The following is a 16,801-nucleotide window of genomic DNA, read 5'->3' on the forward strand; positions in this document are numbered from 1 at the left end:
TCAAATACTTCCCCGCCATAGGTATTTGTGTAAGCGGCCGAACACCAAGGGGTTAAGTGCATTGAATATTCGATGCGTTTAGCCCCTTGGTGTTCGGTTGCTTACATGAATACCTATGGCGGGGAGATATTTGATCGACTACTACTCGCTCATCTCTAATGTCCAGGCATACATGGTCACCTTCCACATTCAGCATGGAGGCACACAATATCATTCTGTATGGCTCTCATGTAGCACCCATGCTGCTCATTGGATGCTTACCTCCCGGGTGATTTCTGACCAAGCTGAAGAATATTCTTTAACATACCCTCTACTAAACTCAGTGCTTTTTTTGTCTTTGGTCCTTCTTAGATCATATGAAAACTTGAAATAAAATTCCATTATCAAAGAAAAATAAAATGTAACTTTTAATCCAACTCATAAAGTAAAAAGCAAACAAAGTCCAAATTCATGAATCCATGAATAAATACAGGTAAGTATCCTACGCGTTTCAGGGCATGTGCAGGCCCTTACTCATAGCTATGAATTTGGACTTTTTATGTTTTTTTACTTTATGATTTGGATAAAAAGTTACATTTTAATTTTCTTTGATGCCTGAGTTTTATTTCAAGTTTTCCTTCAGATATACATCCCCTGGGAATTTTTCCATGCATCATCCCCTAAGATTGGAAGCTGTTCATACTTTAATGGCTGTTCGGGGAGCAGTGAGAATACAATTTTTTTGGCTTTTTAGACCCTATACAGTGAGATTTATCTTCTTTTACAGGTTTCAAGCTATTAAAGAAGCTACAGAACTTATTGTCCAAGAAAACTCAATCAAAGATCAGCCTGAGCTTTGTAACAAGGTGGTGATGACTGTGATACCACACATGGTTTTCACCGACAGTAATGTCAACTCAGCGGAGAGCACCATGGCCGTGTACTTGGGAAGTAGTGAACTTTGTCACATGCACCCATTACTAAAAGGCTGGCCTGAAGGTATCTATGCTCATGTGTAATCCGTCTACATATTATTATTTATTATTATTATTATTATTATTATTATGACATAATAAATATAAATTATTAATAACTAAAAGTAAGTTTGCATACAGGTATTAGTTCATGGTTTTTAGTAAAGGTGATGCCTTCCTTATGTTATACCCCAGAATAACACCACTTGTATCTCTATTACCTACAGCACTTAATGCAAGCTTAGAAAAGTCAAAGGATGGAAATCTTGCTATACTCGGAAACTGCAACTTTTCTCAACTGTTGTCTCAAAACTTGGCTGTCTTGGGCTCCGCTACAGTTGTCAAGATGGTACGTAGGTTTGTATGATATTGTGGGGGATGCCCCTGACTGCCTCTGCTCTGCTCCCCTCTTTGCTCAGTTGTAGAGAGAGCAGCAGGGAGAAGTAGGGTATGTGCACCGTGGAGAGGGAAGGCATCCAAGTCATCAAGGTGGGCAGATCACTGGCTGTAGACAGAGAGGAGAGTGCTCACAAGGCAGTTTGCAGGGGCAGGAGAGTGATCCAACCGTAGGATGTGTACAAGTATGGAAAGAAAGCATAGCACCCATGGCAGTCTGCAACATGAGGGGGAGGGGGACGCACAATCCTCAGCAGCAGTGTCTGTCAGCACAAAGTTCATGACTGTAGAAAGAGAAGTCAGTCTGTACTGATACATTAGGAGTTGTGAAGGCAGCATCATTGATAGACAGAGACCTCACATCAGTATGTGTTACTAGGAGGGACATGAAAGACATGAATCTAGGAGCAGCTTCTAAAAATCTGAGCAGGAATGAAGGTTGCAAACCTCAACTTGTTGCAACATTTTATCTTAAAGAGGACCTTTCATGTCCATCTAATTTAGTTGTATTCTAATGTTGCTTATATTACATTATTGGATTATTAAATTTTTCATTCTTTCTTTTTAGGTTGACGATTTGGTACGTGTAGCTGACAAGGATACGGCCTTGGTGAGGCAGAAGGTGACATTACATGTCCTCCTCAATGCCCTGGTGAGAGGATCCTTTAGCTGCCTTAACCCTGAGCTGCAGGTCTCTTTGAAGATCTTTCAGTTGCTTGACAAGCGGCTGAGGATTGTGATGGCGATACGTAAGGTAAGTTATCCGTGCGGTCAGTACTGCTCTCTGATGGGCATATAGAAACCATATAACCAACCCCTGAAATTGGGAAAGACAGCAGACATGTCATGGCGTGACTCGTGTACTCTGTATATATGATACAGTTTTCACTTGTGGTATGAATATGTTTATACAGGATGTCGCAGATAAGTGGCTGCTGGATACCTCAAGCGGAGAGCAGATGTATAGAATTGTGCTGACCGAGTATATGGAGAAGCTGAATGCTAAAGAGAACGCGGACATGGTGGAGGTTGCTTTGCTGATGCTTAGTTTGAAGAACTTTTTGAACAGCCTAAAATGTCCACGATCCTTCCCTAACGGTGAGAAAAGAACTACATTATATCCAGTGTTGTTGACTATGGTGTACCCATTATAATGTGTTCACTATTGCTTTGGAGGTTTTGCCAAGAGTTTTTTTTTTAGTTTTTCATTCCATCAAAAAAGCTGGAAAAAATGGCATTTTATATGGTAAAGTGATGGCCAGCCAACCTCTTATAGTCAGTGGAGTTTAAGCATCTGCATGGAGTTTGTATGTTCTCACCGTGTTATGCTAGGTTCACACCTGCGTTCGGGTTTCCATTCGTGGGGTCCACTTGAGGAAACCTAATCCGCTTAAATATTCAGATACCCACGAACCCCATAGCCTATAATGGAGTCTGCGGGTTTTCTGCCCGAAGTGTACAGAATTGTTTTGTAGGCTTCATCAAGTGCCTTAGTTTCTGATTCCATCAAAAAGCTGAAAAATGGCTATTTTATCCAACCTAGAAGGAACGATCAATTCCCCTGATTGTGTAATAAGGAGCAGTTGGATTGGCACTGACTGACTGACTGATTTTTCTTTGCTCTAGGTGACACTTGGTGGAATCCTGAGACCATGGATGACGTGAGCAAAACCTACCTGCAGATTCTTATGGGCCTCTTTGATGTGATTGTCTTTGGTGCCAGTGAAGGAACTCACCAGGCCAACTTCCGAGTTATCTTTAACATCTTATTTTCGGTATGTTAATATCAGTTTATCTACACTTTCTATTAGACATATGTATAATTTGAGAGTTCTGCTTATATCAGTTCTCCAGTAATGGTGCCCATACATGAAATAAAAGTTGGATAAAATGGCCTATTTTGACCATTTCAGACTTCATATGAAATATTAATGTAAGTAATCTGCACAATGACTGATCAGCCAACAGAAACTACTTTTGTAATTCATGTTTGGCAAACCTAAAAAGGGGTTGTGCGGTTATGGACAGAGGATACGTATCCGATCACTGGGGTCTTGAACGCCGAGTATCTCAGGATCAGGAGGACGGGGGACCAAAAGTCCTCCTAAATCCTCCTTGTGAATTGAGGGGCAGTGTGCTTTTGAAATATGTGCAGTGTTTTGCTGAACAGTCTGGGTGTATAAGTTTTCCTACATGGATTCCTTTGTTGTTCTGCTTCTAATAGCCCTATTATGGCTGCAACACATTTTGTATTTGTCTCTGAGGCAGGGAAAGTGTACTACTCGCTTCCACATCCATTTTTGCTATTACTGGTTACTTCATATGTAATTCTGGGATACAGGGTTACTGGACTGAATATATAGGGTATGAAGCAGCTAAAAAATAACGGAGGGAAAAAAAAAATATGAGCACAATAATGACAGTCGCTTACAGTCTGTGACTAACATCCTATCAGCAATGATACAAGCTGCCAAGTACATAGTAAATATTTCTAACATTGTAAGCTGTGACATGCTGCAGTATCTTTTCTGTGAAGTATACAGAGAAAACTGAGCACAGACATATACAGGCTGTGAGGAAAGGCCAGCCTCTCCCCCTCAATAACTTTGTGAACAAAACCAGTCGCTCCTCCCTCCACTCATTGTGAACCCATCTTGATTTTGAAAGTAACTAAGGATGGAACTTCCCTAGTAACTGGGAATGAACAGCAAGTTAACTGAAAGAAGACGCTTAGTAATAGCAACATTACAGAGGTTTTTCAGGCAGAAAAAAAGAACGTTTTTAAATAGTGTGTATTAGTTTTTGATCCAGAATCACGTGGTCTATTAAATTAAACAAAAGTTGTTTAAAAGTTAATTCTCACAACTTATTTTCTCTTTCCCCATTTAGACCTTTCTACAAGGGCCGAACAAAATGTTCAGTTTGCTCTGTCTTCTTTGGACCTATCGCTACAGTCTCTCGAGTCCTTTGGGCTGTGCAGTGAATGCGGCGTTACAAACACGAGCCTTCTGTGTTGGTCAATCTTTACTGAAGCTACCTTCTAACAAGACAAGAACAGAGTTTGATTTTAAGTCATCGCCAGGTAATTAGCATTTTAACATTTATAGCCATGTGGCATCTTGATAGGGTTGTCACAGGGTATCCCACTTACCACCAGTGATCAGATGGAACCTTTGTCGGAGTGGGCAGCAAGTGGACATACTGCAGCACATCCATAAAGGACTTTAACCATTAAACTTTAACCATATAGTGTGCAGACTTGATGAGCCGTGGCAAGATAGACTAGCTTTTTGGCACATAGAAGAGAGTCCTAGCGGGATCACCTTTTAACCCCTTTAAAGGGGTTGTCGTAGTCCTTGGGAAGTGTAAATTAAAAACAAATATGAACTTTTTATTTTCTCCCCAATTTCTAGCAGCGTCTTTTTTTGTACAGACCCTTTGTGCTAGCCAACTGCACCTGACTAACTGCTCTCAGTAGTCACATGTCGTTTGCAAAGGTCACCAGTGAGGCCTGTAATTGGATGAAGCGGACACCTCACACAAACAGGACGTACCTGCTGATATCAGCCAGGGATCCTGCACATAGCTGCTGCCAATGCAAATGACAAACTGGAGAGAGACACTAGTTGCAAAACTTATAAATGGATACCTGGGACCCTATAATTGGTTTAAGTAGGCTGTGGTACCCACGTGGTTCTTTTCTTTGATGTCACATAGTTCTAAAGTGGCTCTGTACCATTTAATTGAATGGGCCTGAGCTGTTGGCTCCGAGCTTGGTATACAGTGAAGAGGCCTTCTTCTCACCCAAAACTTTGGCCTTTTCACCTAGTTGATCTGTGGGTGTCTGATTTCAGCTGTGGAACCCCCACCAATCAATACTGATAACCTAATCTATGGATAGATCATCAGTATAGACGTCCTAGCAAACCCCTGTGATGTATCAGCTATTGAATTTAGTGATGCAGTTTGGCTGCGGGCTGCTACTGTTCACACTTAACCTTTATTCGTTTCATGGTTCTGTTCCACAGTGGCCGTGTCATTGCTCATTAACCTAGCTAATCCTAGTCGAGAGTTACGCAGAGCAGCCATCGATTGCTTAAGTGTTCTTGATACTTCTGCAAAGCAGTCGCGGCTGTACCCACTCATACATGGAACATTGCGAAGAACTGAAGAGATCATTGCTGATCCAAACTACGTGGTTCAGGTAGGTCATGTCATTGTTGGAGACTACACTTAAGAGAGACTACTCCAAAGACTGTGATGGTGTGTGTATAACCATTGCTCTTACTGGATTGTTCTGACTGTTCAGGTATTAGAAAGTGTGTTTGAAGAGATGGAAACATCAAGCTCCGCCAAGGCTAATTGTAAGCTCAACACATTGAAGGAACTTCTGAGCCTCCTTGAGAACCCAAGTTGTCCATCATATGTGGGCAAAACTTTGCTGAACGTGCTCCATAATGTGAATGGCGAGGTCTGTATACTTAAGATACTGTTATTTCAACTAACTTGTGCTGATATGATATTCAATGGGATCACCATCAAAAGTGCAAGGCCGTATTCACACAACCATAGTCTATGTGTGGCCTGTATTTCTTCAGCTGTGTGAATTGAACTCTCCACATTATAGTACGGCCTGACCACTACAGTACTTTACTGATATAAAGCTACCTATTGTCATGTGAGGTCCGTCTCTAGCAGCAGAGAGGGTGAGATGGATTCCAGGAAGGGGGGGGGGGCAAGGCACAAGTACAGCTCTCCTGTTTTGTTTTGTTTTTTTGTTTTTATTGTATACAATTTGACAGGGTTTTTTTTTTTTTTTTTTAAGGGATTGTCTAGGATAAACTAAAAAGTTAACCTCTAAACTTAACCCCCTCCCCCTGCCTAACTTCTAATTTACTTCATTTAAAAAAAAAAAAAAAGACTTATAATAATAATCCGGTGATATTCTGTTTCACCACTTCTTAAACGGAATGTCACCATTACTCTTCCCCCTCCCCTATCCCCTGCAATACTTACCCAACCCTCCTGTGTCCGGGACGGCTCCTCGCCGTCTTCCTGTCTTCTGGTAGTGGGTGGAATAGGTTAGCTAGGAAGATGAGGACAGGAGAGAGGGACTAGTAATGGGAGGGATTGCTATTCTAAAGAGAGACTGGGAGGGGGAGTGTTGGAGTGAGAGAGGAGGGGGGCTGAGTGAAAGGGAAGTAGTGCAGCAGCTACACAGGAAGCTGGACAGCAGGAAGTTACACCATGTAAACAAAAACAGAGGATGCAGCAGCAACCAGAGACACCCAGAAATCACTCCAAACCCTGCTAATGGTATATGGGTGTACTTCATAACCCATTACTAGCACTAACACACCTTTATAAAAATAAAAAAAATTCTGCCCGCAAACACCTTTAAAGGTGTATAATCTATTGAATACCAATTGTAACTCTTGCAAGGGTTACATTTTGATGACTGCTTCCTTTTAAGATGGAGGCAGATAACACAGGATCCGCCATTTACAATTGGTTACCAAGGTCATCCATGATCATTTTTGATCTATTTTAGAGTATTCACATTTATCTTCCGTTTTTGGCAAAAACTTCCAATTCATGACGTTCTACTTTTTGGAAGGTCTCCTATTTATTGCTCAGCAGCACACGAGTTGTCAGACAATTTATTGTAAGAGTGCTGTGCAAGGAGAAATTGACAACTTGTGCAAGATTTATCATGCAAGCCTTTTTGATTGATTAAAATTTCACGACCTTGATAAATTCATTCCAATGTCTGGAACACGGAGCAGGATCACAGCAACATAGGATTTGTACTGTAGAAAGCAGATCTTTGCTGCAAATCACACAAGATGGCTATGCCAGTAATGATGTAAAAAAAAACCAAACCCTTACAGTTATACATTTACAACATATTTGGTAATGGTCAAAGCTATAACATTGTGGAAAATGATCTTTTCTGTCTTGCAGGATGTTCTGGCGCAGTTACTTTCTGTCCTGGAAAGACTACTGGTGAAAGTAACCCAGTCTACAAGTGCCGTCCTACCAGATGAGGCCATGCTGCTGCATCTTATCCTGGGCAAGTTTAATGAGCATTCGGGTGACCTCTTATCCAAGAACCCTCTTTGTCTAGATCTCTTTATACAAGCTCTCAAGACTCCCAAGATCATCTTGGATAAGATTCCTTCCTTCCAGATTACTGCTATTGGGCAGGTATGTTGCTGGGGATTATCGAACATGTAGATGCTCATCATGTTGCTTGCACTAGACGTAACACTTGCAGATTTGACATGACACCATGTCTGGCAATTATGCTTACTTATATTTCTCCCTCTTTTTTGTGCGTTTCTTTTTATATCAGATTACTAAGGGTTTCTTTTCCGCTCTCAATGGGACCGTCCAGCAAAAGATCCTTGGTGTCCTTTTTGACTTGCTAGTAGAGAGCAAGAACCCTGCATGTGTCCAGGCTGTCAATAGCGCATTTAAAGGGGTAAGTCAGCAGTTGTAGTGTGAGATCATCTTGCAATGAAAACTTCATCTTTTATGTGGTTATAAGCTATTCATCAATAGACCTTTTACGCATTACCTTCAAGTTCTTATTGTGTACTGCCTACTGTATTACATCTATACCAAATAGGCAGGTAGCTACAGATATGTGTATACTATATGCATGTATATAATAAAATGTGTGTGTATATACCGTATATACTCGAGTATAAGCCGAATTTTTCAGCACAGTGTTTGTGCTGAAAAAGCCCCCCTCGGCTTATACTCGAGTCAGCCAAACAAATAAAAAATTTAAAAATTTTTGACCAGCCGCAATCTCAATGTACAGAATCTCCCATAAAATAGTGGGGGAAAAAAAAGAAGCTTTAAAAAAAAAAATAAAAAAAAAAATTGTAAATGACTCCTTTCCCTAGAATACATACAAACGTAGAAAATTACTATGAAACACAAACACATTAGGTATCCCTGTGTCTGACAGTGCCCGGTCTACTGAATATAGGGGATCTGCAGTGCTCCTGTTCCGTCGGGAAGGGGTTAATAGGAGCACTGCAGATCCCCTATATTCAGCCAGGCTGAATTCCAAATGGGGGGAAAAAAAACCCAGTCCCCAATCTCAGGGAAGGGGCAGACAGACAACCAAAACACCCCCTCCCCAGCACCCAGCAACTACTGCACCCAAAAACTCTGACCATTTTAATTTTTGAAATTTTCCAGTAGCCGCTGCATTTCCCCCCCTCGGCTTATACTCGAGTCAATAAGTTTTCTCAGTTTTTTATGGTAAAATTACTGGCCTCGGCTTATATTCGGGTCAGCTTATACTCGAGTATATACGGTGTGTGTATATATATATATATATATATATATATATATATATATATATATATAAAAAAAAATTTTTTTCTTTTAGTTTTGTTCTTTTTTCTTATAATTCTCATTGACTGACTACCTCTGTGTAGCTTTCCTGTCTAGCGGAGGCACACAAAGTTTTTAAGACCTAATAAAGACAGCGACATTTTTTTGACTTACGATGGAAGCAGTTCAGTAAAAAGTTGTGTAACGTATGGCCTTACATATCCATCTTCCTTACAGATCTCTGTAAATGCCATAAACATCTGTGCGGAGCTTGAGCCTCCTGGAAAAGAGAAAACTGTTTCTTCAGTGCGGCAAACCAGAAGAACGAAAATGCAGACCCCAAGGTACCATAAAGTTCTTATAGGAAAAGTTCTTTGAGACGTGTAGGTCTGGCTTTTATATACCCCAGTCTTAAACTCATCTAGATGAATAGGCAGCTGTGTAATACATTGTGCCAAGTCTGTCAGAGCGGGGCCATGTTCTAGCTTTAGATAGACTCCACTCTACAGCCTTCACTTATTGTCATGTTTTTGTATTCATTTGGCCTGATATTGTGTTGTAAGGTTACACATAGTAGATGAGGTTGGATGAAGTCCATCAAATCCAACCTATAACCCTACAATCCCTGCAGTGTTGATTCGGGGAAGGCAAAAAACCCCATGAGGCTCATGCCAATTGCCCCATTTCAGGGGGAAACATCCCTTCCCGAGTCCAATCTGGCAGTCAGTATAAAAACCCTGGATTCATCTTATAATACTTTGTCTTTTTTTGTTTTTGCTTTCAGGAAACCACAGGCTGATGTAGTAGAAGAAGGAAGTGTGAACTGGTCTCGAACGACTCTTATCCTGGAACTGCTTCAACACAAGAAGAAACTTAAGGAACCACAACACTTGGTGCCTACTCTCTTCTACCTGTTGTCGAGGTAAGAAGGTGGGATTGGGGAGAAAGTAGAGATCTGGGTGAATAGTAATGTATATAGGAATAACGAAGTCTACTGGGTAATAACCAGCGTTGGGGGACAAATTTCGGCACAACCAGGTCACTTTTAAAATATGTAAAATACATCATTACATAACCCAAAAATGTATTCACCTCTTTAGTCCCCAACTGGTCCAGTACTGACAATTTGGAGGTCCCTCTAGTGTTTATGTACAAGGGGCTAGAATGTGACCATTCCACCCAGTCAGTGACCCCAGATGTCAGGGGATGTACTGTTAGCGTCATGAGGCTGGGGCCACTCATAGACATGGTAGCCAATGAGTGACTGGTGGAAACTGACGGAGCATCTATGCTGGATGGAGAGGAAATTGTTGTTGGTTGTCTCTACTACATTACTGGCTCATTCCATTGGCTTAGTGGTTTCTGTGTGCTGTAAAGACATCCAGTTCACTTTATCCAATGATTTGGTGTATTTGTGTAGGTTAACCAAATGTGAGTCCGCAGTGTCATACATCTCATGCACCCTCCCTGATCTTTGCACTCTAATTCTAGGTGTCTCGAGCCTGCAAATCCTGAGCAAGGAAACATGGAGTACACCAAGCAGCTGATCCTTAGTTGTCTCCTACATATCTGTCAGAAGGTTTCCCTCGATAATCAGGAGGGGGCTAAAGGTAAGAGCACAAATAGACAGAGGGTTTCTTAATGGGGTTAAAGCCACCCATGTATGGAACTGTAAGCAGGGTGCTTGTTTACCCCATAACATGCATTCTTGAATCAGCCATACATGAATGTTCTATTTGGAGGGGATATAAGTTGCTGCCAATGTAAAGGGGCAGAATACGTCATTTTGAACATTCGCACTATTTTCTAGAAATTCTGGATGAAGAAAAGTTCAACGTGGAGCTTATTGTGCAGTGTGTCAGGACCTCCGAGATGCCACAGACTCATCATCATGCTCTTCTTCTCCTGGGAACTGCTGCTGAAATCTTCCCTGTAAGGATATACAGCTGTTACATTGACCTGTAGGAGAATGACCGTTATTTTCTGTGGTTTGAGAGCCTTCAGTTTGGGAATCAACCATGACTATCTGTGATTATGACTGTTTGTTACAGTGGTTTTACCATCTCAGGGTTTCACTTGCTCTCCTGTCTCCTCTCCCCACCACTTCCCTGTTTCAGTTGGTTGTCTTAGCCTGTGTCGCTCGGTTCACACCTGCGTTTAGCACTCCGTTCTGTGCTTTCCGTCTTCTACATGCAAGAAGTCGGAAAGTACAGACCGGGTCCGGCCATGAGCGCCGGTGAGCGTTTTATGCTCTCTGCTGCGAAACCGTTTTTTTTAAAATCCAGACACAGAGTATTGCATGTCCAACTCTGTGTCCGGATTAAAAAACCCGGTTTCGCGGCGGAGAGCGTAAAACGCTCACGGCCGGACATCTTTCTCACCCATTCAAATGAATATAGATGCCTATAGATGACAAAGGTGGTCCGAAACCTAGGCAAAGAGCGATAAACAATGAGGAGACTTATTCAGCAGAATCTGACAAATGGAGCAAGATAAAGCACTGTATTGGGTAAAACCCTTTGGGCTAGTTCACATGTGAACTGCCCGCGTGGGTTTTGACACCGAGAGAGATGCGGCGAGTCAAAACCCGCCTGCCGCGACCATCGCGGTCGCGGCTTTCCCCTCTGCTGTCGGCTCAAATGAATGAGCCGACATAGGAGGGTGCTGCTAGGGGGGCGGAAGCCACGCGGCTCAACCCGCGCAGCTTCCGCCTGAAGATAGGGCAGGTCGCTTCTTTTCTCCACTAGCAGCAGCCCGCCGCTAGCGGAAAAAAGAAGCCTGGCGGTCTGCATAGACCACCATTGTAAGGGGAGATTTTTGACGCGAAATCCGCTGTCAAAAACCTTCCCTGGGCTCACGTGTGAACGAGCCCTTTCGTTAGCCTAAGCTATAAGCCTAAACATGATCTTAGAGATGGGAATGCCCCTTAGAGACTCTGGGTACAGAAAAGCTGGGGCAGATTTGCTAAACATATTGAGTCAGAATTTGCTTTTGTTATGTATGTGAAGTTTGGAATTGCTTTTTATGCCAGGACTTACACAGGGAGTATGGTGTAGCAGAAAAGGAGCTTGGCTTAAGATGCATAACATGGTATAAAATTAGGAAAAAGTGTCAACGGGTGCCAGATGTATCATTCAGCATGACCTAGTCTAGTTCAGTTGGGATATACCATGAATACCCAATAGATATGCAGGCAGCCTCTGCGGTTTTAGGAAGTCCTATATAAGTGAAGGGAGAGACTTGTGTGTGCACTGCGATCTTTCCCTTAATGCAAGCGGGTATCAGGGGACCCAGAAGTGGAGCCCTTATCTGTAAGGCATGTATGGCATATCCTGGGATCTAGTCATAAACACCCAATGGGAATACCCCATTAAGACACTACTAACAAATCTTCCCTAGCCTTCTCAGTGTCTTCAAATCTTATTGTCAAACTAATATGTCCTGTTTTATTCATAATTTTCAAGGATAAAGTACTTCACAACATCATGCCCATCTTCACCTTCATGGGAGCCAGTGTTATGCGATTGGATGATAGCTATAGCTTCCAAGTGATCAGTAAGACTGTGCAGACCGTGATCCCGGCGCTAATACAGGTAACGTGTATTAATATGGAACTGCAACGCTGCAGCCTGGGTTTATCCTTTGTGACTTGTTACAGACACCATATGTTTGCCCATCTTAAAGAAGGAGAAAATTCAGGGTCACCTTTTTATCCTCCGTAAGGCTAGGACTACGCACCAGCTCTAGCCATGACACAAGCCACACGTCCAGAGATTGCAGAATCGCTCTGCCTGCTCAACTGCAAGTTACTGCAGCCATAACATTACAGTCACCCATAAGACCTGTTGGACTTCTTCTTTCTCCCAAGTGAATAAGATCTGATCTGCCGTCACCAGGCCTGACCTCTACACTAAGACTAGAGCTGTCTGCCTCCCGTGTGTTCCTCTGTATATGTTCTGGCACTAGTGTCTGCTGATCGGTGGTGGTGCCCGGATATGTAATCCTATCGATCTGATATTGATCTTGTCATCAATATCATATTCCTAGAAAGGATAGGGAAATGCTACTAATCCTACGAACCTCAATATTTACTTGACCAGAAGTTTGATCAGTTGAAAGCTGGCGCCCACCCATTTTATTTGGGGTAATGATTTTTTTGGGGGTTAAAGGGATTGAATTCTCTTTGTATATTGTTACTTATCTTAAATCTTTTCATTTTCTATTTTATCTCTAATACAGGCAGGAGAGCAAAACTCCAAGGAGACTAAAGAAGATGTGGAGAAGGTGGTTGAAAAGATCATTCGTGTGTTTGTGGACGCCCTGCCTCATGTCCCAGAACACCGGCGTCTGCCCATCTTGTCCCAGCTACTGGACATTGTGGGAGTGCAGCGATTCCTCTGGGTGCTCTTAGTTCTTCTGTTCCAGCAACATGTTACGAAAACAGTCACTGTAGCAACCAATGGAGAAAAAGTAAGACAAGTCATTCTTCTGGGAAAGTGTACAGGAGATATGTTGTGTTATCTGTGTATATCCAGAATATTCTGCCTGGCGTAACAAGTGTAATTTATGGCATGATGGCTGTAGAAAGATAAGACTGGCTATAAGACTATAAGATGCACCTAGGTTTAGACCATAGGCTCCATACATGTATGGCCTGTTGTACGTGTATATACTATAGGTATACACTGAAGCTTGGTCTATGTATAGCTTTGTGTTGTAAGATGGTTATCGCTGTATACAAAGTATACACCCATATGTCTTGTTATTGATAGCTGCACTGTACAGAGGCCTAATTTGAAGCTCCCCAAAGCCTCAATGCAAGATTTGTCATGCCATGTGCTTTGTAATATCTGTGACGTCTTCTAGAGAGGCCCGAGGTTCCAGAGCCCAGTAATGATTGCTACCTTCACATCCTGTATATCTATACCCTGGAAACTGTATGCTTAAAGTATAGCATAGCCAGCTCTCTCTTCTCTTCTTAGTTCACACCACTCTTTCAGGCCCCAGACTTGTCTTATCCTCCAGGGTGCAGAAGTATGCTGGAGCTGTGCTGACCCTGTTGTCCGTCTAGTCCTTTAGGAAGAAGCTTGGGTATGAGATTTGCAGTCGGCCACAGCCTTCAGATTGGGGCTGAAGAAGGCTCAGATCGTTCTCTGATCTGCGTAGCAAGTGGCAGGTGCTTTCTGCCTGGAAATGAACTGGACTGAGGCTATTTTTAGCAAAAAAAAAAAAAATAATGTGTTCATGTTATGGTCTGAAAAATACATACTATACAAACTAAAATTCATTGTACTAGCATGTTATCATTGCATCATCATTAGAGATGAGCCAGTACTATTCGAAACGGCCGTTTCGAATAGCACACACCCATAGGAATGAATGGAAGCAGCTGTCACGCAGACTTTGCCGGTGGCCGGCCGCTTAACCCCCTGTGTGCCGGCTGCATCCATTCATTCCTATGGGTGCGTGATATTTGAAACGGGAGTTTCAAATAGTACTCGCTCATTTCTAATCATGTGTAGTATACTTCCATATTCCCCCCATAACATAACAATGTTCTTATATATAATATACTCATCTTCATCTTTTTCCCTTTCCCCAGGATACAGTGTTGGAGCAAGACACTGAATTTTGGATATCGATCTGCTGTGAATTCAGTGTCCAGAACCAACTGGAGAGTTTGATCAGTCTTCTAAAATTCCTCAGCAACCTTCCAGAAAATAAGGAAGAAGGTAATGAGAAAACGTCTCACCATTGCGTCCAGCGCCACCTCTCTGCTAGTGGAGGAGACACACTTGTATATTAGATTCTCTTCACTTCATGTATTTCTGGTTATTCTCTTTCTAGATAATTCTGGACAGAAGAAAAGTAAGGTGCGGAAGTTACCGGCTCAGAACGAAGACACAGAACTCTTTAATGTCGCAAACCATTCTGCAAAACAACTGCGTCACTTCAAGTTTTTGTCCGTGTCTGTCATGGCCAACCTCTTGGCTTCTCACACATTTGTCGGCAAGGTATTTCATCGTATCGATCTCTTGTTTTCTGTTATAGAAGAATGTCTTCATGTCTTGTCTGTATTACAGAACAGTATTGACTGTCTTGTTTATTTCTCTCAGGTGGCCGAGTGTGAAGCTCATGAGGAATTACAAGAACTGGAACAAAGGTACGTTATGTAATGGACATGGTATCGATTTTGTAGGGAGTCTTTAAGTTTTTCCTATTGAATAACCTTCCAGTTACATTGTTTGCTGAGCAGAAGCCTTAAAGGGCTTGTCTCTCGAATAGAAGCCGGTCACTATCGGTTCTGCTCGTCTTTAATCCTTCTCCTAGCTGTAATTGATAGCAAAGTCACTTCTGCCCATATAGTGTTTTTATCCGCAGATGTCTCTCTAGGGTCAATATCGCAGTGCAAAAAAACTATTCAAATGAATGGCCAGTCTGGTAATAAATAGACACATCTGGTCCACCGGAGCGGGAGCCGATCTTACATAACACCTATCCATTCTTGCTCGTAGAGGTGTAGGCCCTGATAGGTCATATGGACAAGAGTTGTCCTGATGGAACAGTCCTCTTCTACAGAAGACCAGTCATCATTCCTGACATCTACTTTATTGTAAATACTTTAAATTTCCATGAAATTACTATTTTTATATGTTTTTATTTTCTTTATTCTGCTTTTTGTTGTTCCTCTGCTATTCCTCCTAGAAATTTATAAATAAATTACCAATTAGGTGTTACCATTTGGGTGTGAGTGCATACACACAGGGTTCAATCAGTGCTTCTGTTACCAGATTCTGTAGGGACACACCCATTTGACAAGAGCACTAGTAACACCTATTTGTCTATTTGTCATAGTAATGCTGTCCACAAGTAGGTTGCAGCTTCTTTATGCTATTCCTGGAATAGTATCATGTATACAATTGGTATGCCTACAGGGTATTAGAAGACGTTCTTTGCTATATCAAAGTGGTAGCTGGCTCCGTGGAAGCAAATGCAGATAAACCAACAGCAAAGTTCTGGAGAGCTCTTCTCAACAAGTCCTATGAACTGCTGGACAAGGTAAGTTCTCCTTAACCCATTTATGCCTAGATTTCCATTATTAGAACTCAAAAAATTCAACCTCCGGCATAATGGGTTAAGACTAGTTATGATGCATGCTTGGTTCGGGGCTCAATCCACCTGAACACACTTGGCCAAACCTAATGTGTTTGTGGGGGAATCAGAAGGAATAGGTGTTAAAGGTGTAAAAGCACCTGTTTGGGGAAAGTGGGGGGTGTTTAATGTTATATATAGAGATGAGCGAACACAATAAAAAAAAAACAGAGTTTATAACTAGAGATGAGCGAACACTGTTCAGATCAGCTGATCCGAACAGCACGCACCCATAGAAATGAATGGAAGCACCTGGCATGCTGACTTTGCCGGCGTCACAGGTGCTTCCATTCATTTCTATGGGAGCGTGCTGTTCGGATCAGCTGATTTGAACAGTGTTCGCTCATCTCTAGTTATATACTCTGTTTTTTATAGTATATTCATTGCTAACAAATTTCAATACTTTAAAGTATCTTTGCTTGAAGTGCATTGTAGCCTGTAAAATCCAACCGCCTTTTCAATGAAATGAATGGCCCCCTCTCTCTTGTGTAATGTGTAATTTACCTTTTCTTGTGTTTAAGGTCAATGCTCTATTACCTACTGAAACCTTTATCCCGGTCATCCGTGGGCTCATGTTTAATAATCTGCCATCCGTGCGACGTAAAGCAATGGATCTCCTTAACAACAAGTTACAGCATCGGACACAGTGGGATGAACAACAGGTATCAACTTAATACGAGAACTGCATGACATCCTAGTTATATGATTTGCCTTATTAAAGGGCTTATAGTGTGGCCTCAGGCTACAAGTATTATTTCAGGGGAGATCTGACTCTCTGTATCCCTGCTGGTCAGCTGCTTACAGGGGCTGGTGCTCTAGGAAGTTCCCTATCACCCCAGGTCTCCATTCTTTTAGCTGACTAGCAACAGTGTCTGCTATTGCAGCTCAGTCCCATTCATTTGAGTGGAACGACCCTTTCATAAATTGTAATACCAGGCACATCCACT

At 42.1% G+C, this 16,801-nt stretch overlaps 1 protein-coding gene across 1 annotated transcript in view; it reads left to right on the forward strand.

Annotated features, from left to right (window-relative positions):
* HEATR1 (HEAT repeat containing 1) overlaps positions 1-16,801 on the forward strand; it is a 46,100-nt gene that overhangs the window by 15,507 nt on the left and 13,792 nt on the right. The window contains exons 14-34 of the mRNA XM_075267456.1: positions 767-978; positions 1,181-1,302; positions 1,918-2,103; positions 2,264-2,447; positions 2,976-3,124; positions 4,239-4,431; positions 5,378-5,553; positions 5,659-5,820; positions 7,314-7,556; positions 7,705-7,833; positions 8,940-9,046; positions 9,487-9,624; positions 10,194-10,312; positions 10,513-10,634; positions 12,167-12,295; positions 12,942-13,172; positions 14,305-14,434; positions 14,550-14,716; positions 14,819-14,865; positions 15,638-15,761; positions 16,376-16,516. Of these exons, the coding sequence (XP_075123557.1) occupies positions 767-978; positions 1,181-1,302; positions 1,918-2,103; positions 2,264-2,447; positions 2,976-3,124; positions 4,239-4,431; positions 5,378-5,553; positions 5,659-5,820; positions 7,314-7,556; positions 7,705-7,833; positions 8,940-9,046; positions 9,487-9,624; positions 10,194-10,312; positions 10,513-10,634; positions 12,167-12,295; positions 12,942-13,172; positions 14,305-14,434; positions 14,550-14,716; positions 14,819-14,865; positions 15,638-15,761; positions 16,376-16,516 (3,211 nt within the window). The remainder of the gene's footprint in view (positions 1-766; positions 979-1,180; positions 1,303-1,917; positions 2,104-2,263; positions 2,448-2,975; positions 3,125-4,238; positions 4,432-5,377; positions 5,554-5,658; positions 5,821-7,313; positions 7,557-7,704; positions 7,834-8,939; positions 9,047-9,486; positions 9,625-10,193; positions 10,313-10,512; positions 10,635-12,166; positions 12,296-12,941; positions 13,173-14,304; positions 14,435-14,549; positions 14,717-14,818; positions 14,866-15,637; positions 15,762-16,375; positions 16,517-16,801) is intronic.

The sequence above is a fragment of the Leptodactylus fuscus genome, chromosome 3, assembly GCF_031893055.1.
Source record: "Leptodactylus fuscus isolate aLepFus1 chromosome 3, aLepFus1.hap2, whole genome shotgun sequence".
NCBI classification, from domain to species: domain Eukaryota; kingdom Metazoa; phylum Chordata; class Amphibia; order Anura; family Leptodactylidae; genus Leptodactylus; species Leptodactylus fuscus.